Source organism: Centroberyx affinis, unplaced genomic scaffold (assembly GCF_046629955.1).
Source record: "Centroberyx affinis isolate AG114_WGS23_722 - 3 ecotype Tasmania unplaced genomic scaffold, CSIRO-AGI_Caff_v1 ptg004288l_1, whole genome shotgun sequence".
Lineage (NCBI taxonomy): Eukaryota > Metazoa > Chordata > Actinopteri > Beryciformes > Berycidae > Centroberyx > Centroberyx affinis.
This window is the reverse complement of record NW_027282008.1, coordinates 299086-317971: the sequence shown is the minus strand read 5'-3', so window position 1 is coordinate 317971 and position 18886 is coordinate 299086. Positions and strand designations below refer to the sequence as shown.

The window sequence follows — 18886 nt, the reverse complement described above, 5'->3', positions numbered from 1 at the left end:
AAAGACTGGGAGGCTGGAAGGGACACTGAAATATCAATCTTTTTCCTTTTATTTTTTCCCCCTTTTCTCCTTTGCTATCCCTTTCCTCTCTTTTGTCATTCTTGAGTCTCCAGCGTCTTTTGTTAATCATCTAGTCCCAAAACGTGACGACCTGTAGATTGAGTGTGTAGTAAATACAGTGTTAGCAGTTGTTATCAGTATATCCAACAGCAGTAGGTTTTGGCTTCAGAGGGTGGTATTAACTGTAAATTTGTCATAGACTGAAAGAAGAGTGGAAGAAGAGTTAGCAGGAGGTAGTGTGTGTGTGTGTGTACGCAGGTGTGTGCATGTGGCTTGGTGTATTGGAGTTTGGGACATGAATGGACGCATCTGGCCGAGAGGTTGTCCCTCTGCTGCGCCGACCGGGCCGCATTAACCCAGTCCAGATGTGAGCGGCCGAAGGCTCAGCAGTGGGTCTCGGCAGCTCAGAGGGGGACTCGCATTCCTAGCCTCAAATTGTCCAGGAAAGATTGTCTGGTCACTTGTGAGCGAGAGAGATAGATAGTGGTAGGTAGACAGGCAGGTAGGGAGGAAGACAGAGACCTGAGGTGGGCAGAGAGAAATAAAGACAGATGGACAAGAAGGAGAGCTGGCGTGAGCCCCAACCTTCACTCTGCATAACCAGTTTGACCTACTTTCTCCCCCCCCCACTCTCTCTCTCTTTCTCTCCCATTCTCTGCGATCCACCTTTCATGTAGCACCAGGAACCAATAATGCCAATAAGGCTACAGAAGGAATCGCACCAGACACTGCCACCGATTCCTATCTGTCTGTGCATCGTTCTGCCCCTCAGAGAGCAGCAGACTCTCCCTCCCCACAGCTCAGGTTCCCTCACCCCTGTCAGAGCCTTGGCTAACCAACCATGCAGTTTCTTTTTAATCTACACTGTGACAATCTAACAATCTGCCTTTTTAATGAAGGCTATATTAACTTTGGCGCCACTGTAGTAAACTTAATAAGGGTTTCACCCACAAAGGAAGCCGTCATTAGGCGCTTTGTTGAGTTATATTCCGTGTGATTGAAAGGACGGACATCATATTGCTGAAATGGTTTCAGCATGAGGTCACTGTGTCTGATTTGTGAAGTGCAGTTAACAAGATTATGCCGTGGTCTCGCTGGCAAACAGCAGTGCAGCGAGGAGGCAAGGTGATCGTTGAAGCTAAGGACATTTTGTTCTCATTAACGTGTTTGCACACACACAACATCTGTTTGAATGACTGTGATACGCATTCGCTCTACCGTAAATACACACTCTTCAGCTTTTCCTGTGATTTCACCATGAATATGACCTATAATACGCAGGGTGGTGTACAGAGTGGGGAGACAATCCTCAGCAGGCGTCTGCTGAAGTGTCTTTGAGTAAGACGCTCAATCCCTCACCAGCTCTGACCTCTGACCTCCCTGTGGGGGGGGGCAAGCGAAAAGAGAATTCCTAACAGGGAACAATAAACTAACACATCATTATTACAAAAATCTATCATTGAGATAATTCTACTAAGTTGGCAAAAGTTCACCAAAGATAACGGTTTAATGAGGTTTCACTTGGTTTAGTATTGTGAAAATACCTTTACTTTAGGTCCTAACCAGGAATGATAGTCATGGGATAATTATTATTGATGGGAACCAGCGCTTCCAACCTGCCATTAGCTGGCTATACTATTACATCTATGGGAACAGAAACCACCACTGTTCTGCTCACCACCAAGCCACAGTTAATGCACTGGAATGTGCTTCAGTGTGTCAGTGCAATGGGTTAACTTATTTTCTCAGAGATTAAATTCATAGCAGCCATTCCACTCTTCTCTCCAAGTTCCTGCTAAAGGCCGCTGTGTGGATGTGTATTGCAGTTCAGTCTGACATTGTAACTGAATTACTAAGAGATTGACTCAATTAAATCACATGTTCTAAAACATGGTCTGTTATGCTCCTACCACCGCTCATATTGTTCTGTTTAAATCCTGGTAAACCCCGCTATATGAAAATGCATCTTATTGTAAGCCGATTGTTAATCCAAAGATTAAAAACTTCAGTGAAACTTAACATTCCTGTGAGTTGTTGCTCCTCCTAATGTTGTGTAAAAAAAAAAGTTCCACTTTCATTCTTACTTTTTTTCCTCTGGAGTTAAATTACTTCTCATACAGTATATATCCTCTGTAGGGTTTTCATTAAATTTTGCTCTGGATGTGTCAGAGCAAATTAGTGAATGGATTATTGAATCCAGGAATCATGCCTCGTCCCTGAATGAGAAATAACGTCTCATATATATATACTCTATATGGTTTCATTTAATGTTACACCGGATGTGTCAGAGCAAATGAATGAATGTATTATCCAGTCAGTCAATCAATCAAATAATCAATCAGTTAACAAAGGATTCATGCCTCTGTCCCGCCCCAGACTACCGGACCGGGCCGTGTTTCACCCAGGTGAACAACCAGATGTGCCAGGGACAGCTGAGCGGCATCGTCTGCACCAAGACCCTCTGCTGCGCTACCATTGGCCGGGCCTGGGGCCACCCGTGTGAGCAGTGTCCCGCCCAGCCGCACCCCTGCAGACGAGGCTTCATCCCCAACATCCGCACTGGAGCCTGCCAAGGTCAGAGGGAAACTCTGCCTCTCTCTCTCTTTCTCTCTCTCTCTCTCTCTCTCTCTCTCTCTCTCTCCTCTCTCTCTCTCTCTGTCTGTCTCTTTCTCTCTCTCTCTTACAAACTCACACACCTGGAGGATCTTCTTTTAAACTTGTTAAGTGATGAAGGGGGATGCACATGCTAACACACACATACATGCTCACACACACCATCACCACAATAAACACTGTAACCATTACTTTATCTGTCATCATCTCAGCTGCAATTCCTGCCAGCAACATCCCCGACCCAGAGTCAACAACATCAAGGGTGTTTACATGCACACAGTATGCCGGATGCTAGCTTATATTTCCCAGTTAAGGTCTTATTCAGGAGAAGCTGCTTATATCTCCATATACCAGTCACAAATATGCCTATATAGAGGCATAGATAGAATACTGCCTTATTTTTACCTCAGTATCCTGGCTAGTCTCAGCATATCCCAGCTATCATATCGGGGTATCTCTCATAGTTGAGATGTTGAATGATGTGAAGTTTATCCTGGGTATTGTTAACAGGATATGGTGCATACATGTACCATGTCTTAAGTGGAATACTTTGTATCCCGAATGATATCAGAATATTAATTTACATGTAACTGGACCAATTGAAAGAGAAACCCTTTCATGTCTTACCCTGCTGCTTATTGCGCTGCTATACACACTATTCACTCAATCTACGTATATACTTGTGTTAAACAGATACAGTATATACATCAAAGATCAAAGGTAGGCTAAGTTGGGGCAAGAGAGAAAGAGCGAGACATGGAGAGAGTGAGAGAGAGGTGGAGAGAGATGGAGAGCAAATATGAACTGAGATTCACCCTTCTTCATCAACATTCCTCCTGCTGGTGTCTCAGAACCCCCCAGTCCAGGGTCTGCCTGTGTAAACTCTCTCTCTCTCTCTCTCTCTCTCTCTCTCTCTCTCTCTCTCTCTCCCCTCTTTCTCTCTCTCTCTCTCTCTTTCTCTCTCTCTCTCTCCCTCCCTGCCTCCCTACATGCCTCTCTAATAACCTATGGTCCTGACTGGACTAAGCAATAAGCCTGCATCAATATATGACACATGTGATGTGGAGGTCGTGTCCCCTGCTAGATGAGCCCAGCTAGACTCTCAGTTGCCCCCCTCCAGCTCCTCTCAGATGGACCCACCCAGAATCCCCCCAGGGAGACTTTAATGGTACATGTCTAGCTGACGCCCGCACACAAGGGGACTGTGGTTTTGTCTAAGCGTGTTTTTGTAGTGAAGCTCAAACCACCTGGCCACACTTTAAACGTATTGACAACAGTGTAATTACTACGGTGACATGGTGGGCAAAGAGATAGAGCCTCCTCAACATGTGAAGGGCTTTGAGTGCTAGGGGAAAGTTTTACGAATACAATTTATTCATAACTTGAGGTCTATGTATTGTAATTTTAACCATTAGCACAAATGCAATTCTGTGAATGGATTTGGATTTTCTGGTAGCAATACAGTATGAGGTAGGGCTGAAAGATAGTGACAAAACATCTAATTGCAATTATTTGACAGAATAGAAGTTTTTCTTGTCATAATTTTTTTTAAACTTAAAAACTGTTTGTATTTTGTTAAAAGAAAATAGATGTCAGTGTGCAGGATTTACTGAGTCTGAGTATGATGAAAGGTTTTCATCAATATTGTACTTAATTCATGGACCAAAGATTATCTGCAGCCCTAAAACAGACAGGCGTCCAAAAATTGCAGTTCATATTGCGATTTTGATTTTCTTTTTTCGATTAATTGTTCAGCTCTAGTTTGAGGGGCTGGAAAATACTGGATATCTAGCATCAGTGATTAATGTCCACTTTGCAAATAGGCTGAAATTCATTAACAGAACACACCAAAGCAATGTATATATACAACATAACATAACGATATAATAACATAGCAATGCACCCAGCTTATCACTTTAAGTCTGTATACGTTATTTATGACAGCTGTTCAAAAAGGTAATACATCTGGCATCAGTCACTGGTTTGTATTTAGCCCTATAACTTCCTTCCTTTTGGACATGGCTGCCAGGCTGCTCATCTGTTAAAGGTATGCCAGTATGAGCAGGTTTCATCGCCCAGTTCTCCTCCCATCAATCTCTCCTTCTCCATTAATCACTCATCTCTCTCTGACTCGCATATCTCCCCCCCCCCTCTCTCTCTCTTTCTCTATCTCTCTTTCTCACCGTCCTTTCCTCTTTCTCTGCATCTCTGTGTCTGTCTCTCTCTGACTTTCTCACTTGCTCTCTCTCTCTCTCTCTCTCTCTCACACACACACACACGCAAACACACACACACACAGAGACCAAAGGAGACACCTAATCGCCTGAGAGCCTAGAGCAAAGTCTTGCTGGCAGCAGTACAAAGCACACATGACCATGAATCCAAATGTAAGGATTGCATTCCAGGCTCTGCATCAGGATGTTGGCCAGTACACTCTCTCCCTCTCCCCCACCCCCCACCCCCCTCTTTTTCTCTCTCTGTCTGTCTCTCTCTCCCCCTCTCTCTCTGTGTCTCGCTCTCTCAGCCTTTGGCATAGAGAGTTCCTTAACACCAGACCATATTTTCAGCCTTTGTTAAAAAGGAGCAGAGATTGAAGGTATTCAGATGATTAGAAACAGGCGGTGTCTTTGTGTGTGTGTGTGCGTGTGCGTGTGTGTGTGTGTGTCCACATATGTGCATGCATTTTTGGTTTTTGGAGGCCTTGGCTGCACATTTGCAATCCCTGCCAGCATCCCGCTTACTGACTGGCACTGAGGTGAACTATTAGAAGCCCACTCTGTGTGTGTGTGTGTGCGTGTGTGTGTGTGTGTCTGTCTGCGTGTGTGTGTGTGTGTGTGTGTGTGTGTGTGTGTCTGTGTGCCCCAACTTAGACTGGATCACAGGTTTCCACAGTCCCTCACACACAGACTGACTAGTCCAGAACCCACCCACTGACATATCCCCAGTACCAACGAAGAGTGACTCACATTGAATGCTGGGAAATATGTGCATTTATGAAGCCATTTCCTGTTCAAACAAGAGCTGTAGTTGGTCTGTCTGGAAGTGGTCTCAGAAATCACAGCCAGCGCCAAGTTATTCCCCATTTTCTGCCCCACTCCCTTTGCGAAATCACTTAATAGGAGAACGAAAGACAGCGCTTTAGTGACAGAGAGGGAATCTTGGGCTGTATGTCACGTTTATGATTGAATACAGTGCTACATACATAGCGAACTGATGTAAATTTTGTATTTTATGGACTGTGTATTGTTTGGAGTTAGTGGGTAGTAAAGATTTTAGTAGTTTTCAGCGTATTAAGAGCATAGTATACTGCATCTCCTAAACCAAAGCCCTGCTGCTGCTATTTATTATTTAAACCAAGGGTCTTATTCCCCTGCTCTCCCCTTCTCCCCCAACTTCTTGCTTCCCTCTCCCCTCCCACGACTGTTCTCATCCTTTTTCTTTGTCCATCTCTCCCTCTCTCTCAGATGTGGATGAGTGCCAGGCTGTGCCAGGTCTGTGTGCAGGAGGTAACTGCATCAACACAGTGGGATCCTACGAGTGCAAGTGTCCCGCCGGCCACCGTCAGAGTGAAACCAGCCACAAATGTGAAGGTGAGTCAGTGAACAAAAGGTGTTCAGTAACATTTGGTCAACAAGAAAGAGAAAGAAGAGAAAGAAGAAACTTATAAAACGTATTAAACTTTTTAATTATAAAAACAAATGAGGGCCAAAGATGTTTTGTATTAATGGTGAGTCTGTCATGCAGCATAGATATTGCTGTTGTCACATGAAAAATGCATGGTTGTCAATTGGAGAATATGGGTTCTTTTCTTAATTCCTTAAAAACCGACCTTTTGGAGATGCAAGTTTTGCACTCAACAGCAATGGCACAAGATACAGGAACATTTATCGTACAGTGAAGTGTGCATCATACATAACAGTGGACAACATGAAACACAACATGAAACACAACATAGAAAGCACATGCTCTGGTCAATATGAAGCAGACCAGACCAGCAGCCATCTTTAATGTGGTGTCATTATTGTCTTTATTGCGACGTGAAGAGTGACAAGGGATATATTAATGAGGTAGGTACAGCAGCGTAGTTTGAGCTGGGTTTCAAACACACATTTCTTCCAAGAAAGAGGCACCAGTGTGGCTCAGTGACTAGGAACTAGGACAGACGTTCAGCCGGAGGACGAGGGTTCAAGTCCCCGTGTCGGCAAGCATCCTCCCTGCTGAAGTGTCTTTGCTCAAAACACTGAATCCCTACCAGCTCCAAGACTGCTGCTCTGTAGCTGATCCTCCACTCTCTCCTCCTCATGGATGGGGACAAGTGAAATGAGAACTTCCCTTTGGGAGTCAGTAAAGCGTCACATTATTTATTTTTATGGCAGTCATTGGTTGTAGCAGTTGTCACACACATTCCCCTGTCCAACATCCAAGTTACACAATATATGAACTACATACAGTATATGAACTATTTGAGCGCAATGTACTTGAGTATGTTATTCCGCCAACTCAACAGAATTTAATGTAGATTTAATGTAAGTTAGATGTTGTTGAATTAATGGTGACACAGTTATGGCTGTGGATTTTATGTTAACTGTGGGTTGCTGCCATCAGTTGACAATCCTCTAAGGGGGCTTAAAATGTGAAGATACGTTCAGAGTTAAAGCAGTCTGGTCTGGACAAGCACACACACACACACATGAACACACACAGCACAGTGGGTTCACATTACAATGTGTTGATTAGATGGAATTTAAACAATGCCCAGGCTAAACAGTCTGATAGTTAGCCAGGCAGGGGTTGTGGCTGTTGGACTGAAGCCTATGTGTTCTCAGTCTTTAGGGAGGATTACAGAGAGCTCTTAAACTGTTTCAGCCAGATGACATCCATTCTGCTGAACAAGGCCAAGGTTGGACTGTCTGCCTCAGTTTTGTATCAGCGTTTGAATTATTGGCTCTAAATTCACCTCTAGCGTGCCTCCGAGCCGTACCAGATAAGACGCACAAGTGCACCATACATCCTAATAATACTATGGCTGGAAACAAGTGTCACCGCCTTCAGCGTCGTGACAAGCCGTTAGCATGAGAGATGCACAAGGGATGATTTATGTTGGAGTCAAGGAAAACGGGGAAAGATGACTTCACTGAATTCATCAGAATCCCAGCTCAGTTGTGGTTTTGGGTGACAGCCATGCTTCGGGACTTACAGTAAGGAGAGTGTGAGCGCTTCCAGAGGTGCTGAACATCGCTCAGTAGGGTTTGGGTGTGGATCTTGTAGTCAAATTCCATCCACAGTCTACAGCACCCAGAGGACCGTGCAAATTACACTACACTAGTCCCAAGGACGCTTCGACTGAGACAAGGTGGTAACACGCGAGGAGCTCAGGATTAGGAGCTTCAAAGAAACTAGAAAAGTATGTGGCAGCTTATGTGCGCTCACAACAGAATGCAAAGACTAACACACACACACACATACACACACACACACACACACACACACACACACACATGCACACTCTATAAAGGCTTAATTAACATGTCCATTAAGTGGATTCTAGACTCCTATATCCTTTCTGTCCCTCCCCAGGTCACCATCCTTTTCAAATTTCATTACCATGCCATAGTTAACAGAATTAGCCACTGATGATTATGTGGTGAGTGAGAAGAGAGACAAGGAGAGAGAGAGAGAGAGAGAGAGGGAGAGAGAGAGAGAGAGAGAGAGAGAGAGAGAGAGAGAGAGAGAGAGGAGAGAGAGAGAGAGAGAGAGAGAGAACAGCTGGTTCAGAGACCCTGAGGGTTACTCAGGGGTGAGAGACTTGTACCTTAAATTACACACACACACATGCACACACACACACACATACCGGCTGGTGTCTCTGTTCCACCACACTGAATGGCTAGATTGTGATTCTCACGCCGACTGTCGGCTCTCTTCTCTTCAGCAGAGGTGGCCGTGGTCTCTGGAGGCGGTGGGGTGCGGGGGCTGATGGGTAGACGGAGGGGGAGGACAGCGGCAGGACAATGCTGCCCTTTAAAGGCAAACAACAGTGACTGCTTATCATGAGTTTCATAGGTCAAAAGTCATGATTAAGGTTTAGATTTAATACCAGCAAAAATTATACTCATTAATGCCACTAAATGATATACTAGTATCCACTTCCATACCAACAATTCTTTCGGCGTGACAAGGCATGAACTTTGAAGTCTTTTTTTTTTGTTTTACTACTTGTGCAGTTGCTGCATTTGGTTTTGCAAGACACAATAGCGGAGACTGTTACAGATCGGCCCACACAGGCTTGGAAATTCTATCACTGGACTTATTATTTATTGTAGTTTCAGCCAAACTCAAATCAGTTTGATGTGAAGCAGGGTTGTTGTCAATCTACACAACCAGTCAAAAGTTTGGACACACACATTTTTCTTTATTTAGAATAATAGTAAAAGACATCGAAACTGTGAAATAACACAAATGGAATTATGCAGTGACCAAAAAGGTGTTAAACAAATCAAAACTATCTTATATTTTTGATTATTTAAGTAGCCGCCCTTTGTCTTGATGGAGGCTTTGGAAAGAAATTTATATATAGGCATCAACTTCACTATTTATATTTGTCTAAGAAACAAATTTCAAGCATTTAAGCATAAGCCTTTAAATCAAAATGGCTTCAAGATAATGAAAAACATTCAATCAGGTGTGCCTAAACTTTTGACTGGTCGTATACTTCCAATTTGCTCAATTCAAGAAATGGATCCTCTTCAGAGTTCTGGAAATCTTTGGTTTCTTATCAGAAAGCACTAACGTTATTTTGTATTTGTGGCAGTTTCAATTTACATCTGGAACTGAATAAGTAGGCTAAACTGAACCCAGCCCTGGTATGGTGGAAGCTTTCAGGATTTATCATGCGATTGGTTCAAGTGCCTGCAGAGTGAGAACAGAAGGAGTGCTGTTTTTCTAAAGCTTGTAAAAAAAGAGTGCAGTTGTGACCTATATCTTAAGTCACCCACTTTTTATGAAATCTTGCATACAATCAGCCCAGGTCCTTTGGGAGAGGTTTTTATGGAAATGCCTTCCTAGTTAATGCACAAACACAGCCTCCTCACTGAGAGCCGTCCCAGTGAGACTATAGTGAGGTTTTGGAGTAGTTAAGATAAAGTGCAGTTAAGATGTCAAGGGTGTCTGATCGTTTTGGGCACAACAACCCACCTGGTTTCATGGCCGGCTTTCAGTTGCAGACTATGCTTAACGGTCTCTCCTTTTTCCTTTCCTCCTCCTCCTCCTTTCTGCTTTTTCTGCTCCTACCATTTTCCTTCCATAAATACAGTCTTTTGGCTCAAAACCAGCTGTTAGCGCTGAACAAAGGAACACTTACGGCATGTGGGAGACTTTCTGATTACACACAAGGACCTCCCCGTTGCTTTGACACTCACGGAGCCTCACGCACTCACTCACTCACACTTATTCACACTGTGCAAACACACACGCATAGACAGTTTCACACATCAGCTTGGATTAGATTAAACTTTACGATCCCAGTGGGGAAATTGGGTTAATTGCATCCATACATTATCTAAAGTTTTTCACACATTGAGTAGTGTTATAAATATTGCATGCATATATCTGCACCCACAGACAGGCAGACGCACACATTGCAGCTTTGATGGCTGGGTAGTGGTCATTTATCCAGGTGACAGACATTTCCCTGCACACACACACACACACACACACACACGGTCAGTCCCACAGAGTGTAATGTCTGGCCTGCTAATGCTGCTGCTGACACAAGGTTTATTTGGCTGGGCTTTTACGGCTTCACCTCGGCCTTTTGCCACCACTGTCGGACAGGAGTCAGCAGGGGACGGACAGCCTCTTTGCTTCCCACGGCAGGCGTCATTACACACACACGCACACACACACACACACACACACCCAATGAGACACACACACAGAGAAAGACACACATTGATATACTGTACATGCGCTCACTTTCTTTTACTCCTAGAAACACAAACACTAACACACCCTTCCCTTTTCCACACTGCACTAAATGCATACCCCACTGACTGACTGCACACGCACACACACACCGCCGCCGTTACCACGCAATACTCCACACACACCACGTCTGCACTTATGCTGTAATTATGCCCCATAGTGGTACAGTAATTACGTATGCGTATAAATAAGTGTGACACGTCATAAAAACCCAATACCTTCTGGTACTTCACTTTGGGTTCCCCCATCATGGAGCAGAGAGGCCCCCCTCCCTCTGAATAATACGACTTTATACTGTAATAAAGTGTACCACGCCGAGGTGGGCCCTGCCAAGCACTGGAGCCAGGTGCTTTCATACATACTCAAAGAAATCTCTGAGCCAAACCATAGGCTGGTCTATATGGGCTGGCACACTCTTGAAGTCTGATGGTCAGCTAGTGCTATTCCCTTTGACTTGAGTAGTTTTTGAATTTTCTTCATCTAGTGTGAACCTTGGTATAGATTTATCAGCATTTGCACAGATATCCAGGACAAATGGTGAGCAACACATTTTGCCTTATAGTATTACAGACTTTTAGCATGGGTTGCCCTAGTGTAGTCGTTCTCAACGTGGGGTCCGGGGACCACCAGGGGTCCTTGAGGGGGTTCCAGGGGGTCCCCAGCAAACTGATGAATTGTTAAACTTCACCATTATTTCATTTACAACAACAGAATGTAGAAGAATGACTATTTTGATCATAGTTTCACTGTTATCTCTCTATCTACAATACAGACAGCCATGGAATTCTGGACAAAATCATATCTAACAATAACAATATTCTCAGATTTGGGTCTGAGAGACAAAATCTCATCAAATGGGGGTCTGTGGCTCTAATGTGGACTAAATTAGGGTCCTTGATTTGAAAAAGGTTGAGAATCACTGTCCTAGTGGGAATCAAACCTCGGACCTTGGCAGTGTTAGAGCCATGCTTCACCCATTGAGCTTTACAGGACCTACTACTGGCCTATTCCTGTCATTTACATGAGTGTGCAGTGACTCACAGGCTTGAGTTTTAGACTGAACACAACACACCAAAAGGCTTCTCCGCATGAGGTAATTCCACTATGTTAGACTGCAGATCTCAGATTCATTTGGTTTGCGTAATATTCCCAAAGGGAGAAACTGTTGCTCCAGTGCAATAAACTTTTAGCTTCAGCCTGCTACTGCATCTTTTTTAAACAAAGAACATTGCAAAATTTCTCTTCAATGGCATAAGGCGTAATGAACCGATGCCAAGTACATTGTGTCCTGTGATGTGAAGAACTGTGGAATTTATGATGTAACTGTGTGTTTCAGATATTGACGAGTGCAGCACCATCTCGGGTGTGTGTGACGGAGGAGAATGCACCAACACCGCTGGCAGCTATGTCTGCACCTGTCCACGAGGCTACATCACCAGCACAGATGGCTCCAGATGTGTGGGTGAGTAACACACACACTTACACACACACACACACACACACACACACACACACAACCTCACACTCATTTCCCCTGTTTCTCTATCTCATTCGTGCGCTTCCTCACCCCCTGGCCAGCCAAATGCCTCACATCTGGACCGTAACTTCCCTCCCTCCGTCCCTCCTTCCTGCGAATGGTGTTCTGATGAGTCAAGCTGGCCTACAGAGCTGTGAGTCGCCATGTGCAGGCGCAGACACGTGCGCTCACTATTTGGCCCTGACAGCATTAATCTGCTCTAATGTTGGTGCGCCTCTGACTCATTCACACACGCTCGCACACACGCACATACTTCACTGACATCTACCGTGAAACACTACCAGGTGTTAATGTATTCCTGCAATCCTCACCCCTCCGTCTGAACCAAAATGGCTTCCACAGTGAAACGCAACCAGGTGTTAATATATTATTTCAAGCTTTAGCCCCAAAATGGACAGCTCAGGGCCAGTCTGTTTCCCTCCATCAGCATCAGAGGGCTAAAGGCTCCTGTAGCAAAGCAGAACCATTTGATTGCTGTAATTGAAAATGCATGTGGCCAGAGCCTCTTTCGATCCCATCTTCCATTATAAATATTATTTTCTCCCTCTTAGGTTGTTTTCTAGTTTTCACGCGATCCGTCTTCCATCATCTGTGGAAAACAATGGGCTTGTCTGTTGATGTTTTGGAGAAAGAATAGGTTGAAAATACCAAGAGAACAATGATCAGGGTCACACACTATATACACAATCACACAAACACGTGTCCAGATGTGTACATGCACAAGCAGGGTGGGAGCTGATCTCACAGGTAGTGTATCATGTGGCAGATTGTTTAGCTTCGAGGTACCAGTATCATCTGGTGTTGCTTAGCAGAGCGGAGAAAAACAAAAGATGGCACTGCTAACCACAGCGAGGTGGAACCAATATAGGCACTGACGGAGGGGGGGGGAGAGAGAGGAGGGGGTCGAACGACAGAAAGGAAATGATAGAAAAAGGCAAAGAGAGTTAAGGGAAATCAAAGCAGTAAATGAGAGGGCCTAGAGCCAACATATGGAGGGAGAGGAGGAAAGAGAAGAAGAAGAAGGGGTGATGGAGGAAGTAAACTATTCAAACTATTTGGGTTGTGTGTTCCTAAACAAAGGGGCAGAGCGGTGGAGAGAGTGGAGAGGGAGCTGATTTGGAACATGCAACATCGGAAATGAGCTGTTGGCTGGCTGACTGGTGTGTCTGTGCCTGTGTTTTTGTGTGTGTGTGTGTGTGTGTGTGTGTGTGTGTGTTAGAGAAATGGGAACACACCTTGACCCAGTGGTCTAATGACCCCTCCCCAAAGTACTCCATCTGTCTGTCTTTATGCGTGTCCATATTTTTCTTTTTCTCTCCCTCTCCACTGTCCTCCCCTTTTTCCCTCTTTGCCCTGCAACAGTATATCACTCTCTCTTTCTCCCTCTGTCTCTTTACTTTCTGTGTAAAGAGTGGGTCACAGCAGAGCTATTTCCCTCAGCTAACATTCCAGTGATCTACAGTAGAAATCCTCTCTGTTGACTCTGGCGGAGTTCGCGTCTCCATCTCTGTTTGGACCGTTTCTCTCGTTCTGTCTCTCCCGCCCTCTCTTTTCGTTTTAACTCCTTACCTCCAACTCTAGCTCATCTCACCCTCTGTCTCATGCGGTCCTTCTTGTTCTCACTTTCTCGTCCTCCTTCTCTCTCTATCATTTCCCCCTTTTTCTCCCCTCATCTAACTTCTGGATCTTGTACCTTTCTCTCTTTAGTTGTGGTTTCACATTGTTCTTCTGTAGCCTGCTGAAGGGAAAGAGAAAGAGAGAGCAAATTAACAGACACAACCCCCATATATCCTTCCTCTGTCTCAGTCCCACTCGGACGAGACGGAGGCAAAGCCAAGTAAACCCAAACCAAACTAGACCAGGTCAGGTCCAAACCATCTCTGGATATTCCACACTAGGCTAAACCTGAGTGAAAACGAAACCAAGCATGATCCAAACTCGCACCTCACACACTAAAACTAAAGACCAATGCCAGGCTAGGTTGAAACCAGACTATGATGGACTGTCCCTTTGTTGTGAGCTTCCAGGTCCTGTGGATTTGTTTTCCACCAGCTCCTGCACGAGTGAGCAGAGGAAGATACTGTAGACTTAAGGCTCCACTGGTTTCCTCTTAACGTGACCCACATACTTTGATTAAATCCCCCTTCTGCCCGTCCTCTTTTCCTTTGCCTTTCCTTTTTTTGGGGGGGTTCAGAACACAGAAGGTGAAAAGCGTAGAGTGAATTGTTTTTATGGGGCTGATTTCTTGCTTTGCTTTAACCTCGATTTCAGCAGCACGACTACACCAGGATGTATGGTTTTGGGCTTCTTCAGGCTATCTTGCTCCAGGTGTACTTGGCTGATAAAGTGTGTTTTGCGGGATGTACCATGGTGAAGTAGGCCAGTGGGAGCTGTTGGGGGCTGACAGTAATCAGAGCCTAATGCCCTGTCACACGGTGAAAGCCTGCTGAAAAAAAAACAAAAAAAAATCCGTCCAGTCAGTCTGTAAAAACGCCCCACCAAATGAAAGCATATGCTTGTGTAGCGGGGCAGCGCTAGCGAGCAAGCCACGGTCTGGATCCAATTTAAGTCATCATCATCCCCATCAGCAACCCCCTCACTGCTTTCTCTCTCTCTCTCTCTCTCTCTCCCTCCTCCTCTCCGTCATTCCTACCCTCTCCCCCTCCCTCTCTCTCTGCCCTCCATCATGCCCCTACCTGGGTTAGTCCTATGGGATGTTTTGTGTTTGTTTGTATTTGCAGTGTGTTTGTGTACGTATGTGTTTTTATGTATGTGTTCGAGCATGTATATGTGTGTGTATTTGTATGTTTTGTGTATGTGCCTGGGCATGTGTAAGAGTATGTGTGTATCTGTATGTATACGTGTATGTAAATGTGTTTATGTGTACTGTATGTGTGTGCGGTTCCCAGACACGGCGCAGCCTCTCGTGTTCTGTCTAATTGGCAAGGATTGCTCCACATGGAACTGATTAATTCCAGACTGCTGGTTCATTAGCGAGTTAATCGACTTGCGCTCCTCCCTCCAACCCCCCCAACCCCCCCTCCCCCCTTTACTTTTTCTTCTTCTTCCCCTTTTCTTTCTTTGAATACACTAAAAATTCTCTTTCGCATACGTTCACATGGAAGGGGCGAGGGACATTATCTTCACACAAATCTTTTCACGTACATACTCTCTTTCACCCTCTCCCTCTCTCTCTCTCTCTCTCTCTCTCCCTCTCTCTCTCTCATACGCACACACACACACACACACACAGAAACCCAGTCCAAATACCCAGGGACCCCCTTTCCCCCCTTCTCCACTTACCCCTTACACACGCTCTTTGAACCCCGGCCCCCTCACCCGCCCCGTTGACCCTGACCTGGGAAACTGTAACAAATAGGACCCCTTTTTAGGAGGCCCTTCAGATGCCTGCAGTTAGTCGGGACCCCAGGCAACCTTTCCCACTCTCAGCCCATAAAGAAGCTTCCTCCCTTGCTACCATGGAAAGGGCAGGCCAGCCTTCTGACTCCCAGCACTGGTGTTTGGAGAGGGGCTGTTACCTGTAACCTTTTCCCTCATACAGACATACTGACACACCTGCATTCATATGTGGATAGAGAATTTACACCTTATGTGATTATTTGTCATACTGTGTCATTACCGAAAGTTTACTGTTACCGTTACCAGGTTACTGTTAGATGACATTTTCTCCTTGGCTCTGTAAGCCATATATAAGGTTTTTTGTTATCTATTCACCTTCATGTATGATGGCCTTTTGTTCTTTTACTGTCTTTGCTCCCCCCCTCTTCAGTCGTCTCATTCTCTCCGTGTTTCATCTCCTCCCTCAGATCAACGCGTGGGAACCTGTTTCTCTGCTCTGGCTAACGGGCGCTGTGCTGCGGAGCAGAGCGGACAGTACACCAAGATGCAGTGCTGCTGCGACACGGGCCGCTGCTGGGCATTGGGACAGATCCCAGAGATGTGTCCTGTCAGGGGGTCTGGTGAGTACAGTACACACACACACACACACACACACACAGGACTGCACATACATGCACAAACCACATTTCATTTTTTGACAACCCCATATGGTCCAGCTGTCTCTCTGTTAGTTGATCCCACTGCTGAACAAAGTGTTGCATATGAACTTGAATTTAGGACAAACTATCCATCACCTTCTTCAGATGATAAAAAACAACTGACAATCTCCACGATAGATTGTCTATTGCTTGGCATGAGCTTAACCACAGTAAATAAAGCCATGACAGCGTAAATGGTCCGCAAGCCAAATGACTTTAACACAATGAGGGTAAACTAGACAAGACTGACGCCGTTGGAGAGGGAGCTCCTTTGTGTTTGTGTGTGTGGGAGAGAGAGAGAGAGAGAAAGGCAAGAGAATCAACTCAAACTGATGAGCATGATGTCATGAACAAAACCAAACAGAGAAAGATGGAAAAGATTTGTGTGAAGATAATGACCCACGTCTCTTCAATCAAGCTGGAATATGTGGAGCTCTTCCCCTGCGTGAGACTGTGTGATCCATATCTGATCCGTTACAGAATGTTTCTGCTTCTTCCATTGGCAGCGCTGAACTAAGTTGGTTTTGTGTGTGTGTGTGTGTGTGTGTGTGTATATATGTGTGTGTGTGTGTGTGTATGCGCGTGTGTTTCTGGTCTGTATCCACATGTGGAGGAACATACTCACACTCCTTCACTCCCACTAGTTCTCATTATAGTGGGAGACCTTGCTTTGGCTCCAACTGGAGTCTTTTACATCCTCTGAGGTTTACTCACTCAATGTGTGTGTGTGTGTGTGTGGGTGCATCCCCAACTTTTGTCTGTTTAAGGTGTTCAACTGACATCTAGTATTGCATGACTGCCAAACTAAGAGGAAAACACATGCACACACACACACACACACACACACACACACAGGCACACGCACATACATACACCAGTTCATAGCCATCGATGAAAAACAGCACATAGAGGACATAACATGAAATATATGCCGAAGCAGAGCAGGGGTTCATGTATATGCATGCACATTTTTCAGCTATTACTAGGTCAGGCACGGCTCCAGTCATAGCATATGTGAAACCTGGAAAATCCTCAAAGTTAGAAAGGTCAACTTTGCTATAAACTTACAAAATAACATAAAAATCCAGTGCAAAGAACAGTAACCTTTGGGAATTCTGTGTTTTTAGACAGTACACAGTACAGATTTACAGGAGAGAAGAAGGTCATGGCCTGGTTTCAAACTGATGACAAGCACATGCACTGCAGACCTCTGAGTGGCCAGGTTGATTCAAATTTAGGAGTACTATTGAGTCTGAATGAGTAAACTACATCAGCAATAACCAGTTTAAACATTAAATTCTTGTTGATTCCATCTTCAGAACTAATAAATGTGATTCTTCATTCCCTCCTGACTGATAGCAAATGAAAAATAAGGAAGTATCCATCCACTAACTGCTTCCCTATGATTTCTATTTCTCCTGCAGATGAGTTCAGGCGTCTGTGTATTGTGGGTGTTCCTCAGGGACACGGTCTCCCCAACGGCTACCCCAATGGTCACCTCCCCAACGGACACTTCCCCAACGGCAACGGCAACGGGTACAGCTATGGGTACAAGTTCCCCAACGGTAACGGTAATGGAGGCATCGGCGGGAACGGAGGTGGAGGAGTTGCAGGAGGAGGCTTCGGAGGGAACGGAGGCGGTTTTGGAGGAAACGGAGGAGGAAGATTTGGGGGCAACGGAGGGGGACTTCTGACCCCACCGAACATCGGTGAGTCAATTTATGAATCTGAATAAGTGAGTTGATCTTTGGCTCTGAATGATGCATATTAATTATTAGTATTAAGCTTATTTTAATGAGTTAATTTCTAATCGAGTTGGCTTTTCACTTAAAGCATTTCACTCCTAGGGTGTTGAAAGTTCATGGACAACTTTCTTTGACTGCTTGTGTTTGTATGTTGTATTTTGTATTGTGTGTTTTTTTGTTTTGTTTATGGTATATGTTTGTGTATTCTCAGGCACCGTCTCCGTGAACGACTCCATTGATGTTTGCAAACATTTCACCAACCTGTGTCTGAATGGACGCTGCATTCCCACACCCACCAGCTACCGCTGCGAATGTAACATGGGCTACAGGCAGGATGTCCGTGGGGAGTGTATCGGTAAGAAACACATACACACACACACACATGCAAACATTGTGCAGTGTATACACACCGACATTAAATTTTACTCAACTCTCACTGATTTCCCTGAGACATAAAGGCAGAAAGAATGTGTCAGTGCCACGGTTAATTACATGCACTGCACTGCCATCTTCTGCCCGCTTAAGGAACTATTTACAAGTGCTGCAGGTTATGCTGCATGCTGGCTAGAATCGACAGTATGAAACCAGTTAGAATGTGTATGAGCTTTCATAGCTTTCAGTATTTAGATCCATTAACATTTGACAGTCAGAGTCATAGATGCATAGTAACAGGATAGAACATATTTCTTCCTTTCCTCCTCTCAATTCCATGTGTGCTCTCTCTTCCTGTCTTCAGATGTGGATGAGTGTGTGAGTAACCCGTGTATCAATGGAGACTGTGTCAACACACCTGGATCGTACCACTGCAAGTGTCACGAGGGCTACAATGGAACCCCGACCAAACAAGCCTGCATTGGTACGTTCCGGCCGTCAACTTATCCCAGAGAAAA

The 18886-nt window shown here is 44.9% G+C and overlaps 1 protein-coding gene across 1 annotated transcript in view; it reads left to right on the top strand.

The window, feature by feature from the left end:
- Window positions 1–18886, top strand: part of fbn2b (fibrillin 2b) — a 73271-nt gene that overhangs the window by 26797 nt on the left and 27588 nt on the right. The window contains exons 7-13 of the mRNA XM_071543342.1: window positions 2437–2634; window positions 6138–6263; window positions 11993–12118; window positions 16021–16173; window positions 17676–17960; window positions 18208–18351; window positions 18733–18852. Coding sequence (XP_071399443.1) covers window positions 2437–2634; window positions 6138–6263; window positions 11993–12118; window positions 16021–16173; window positions 17676–17960; window positions 18208–18351; window positions 18733–18852 — 1152 coding nt within the window. The remainder of the gene's footprint in view (window positions 1–2436; window positions 2635–6137; window positions 6264–11992; window positions 12119–16020; window positions 16174–17675; window positions 17961–18207; window positions 18352–18732; window positions 18853–18886) is intronic.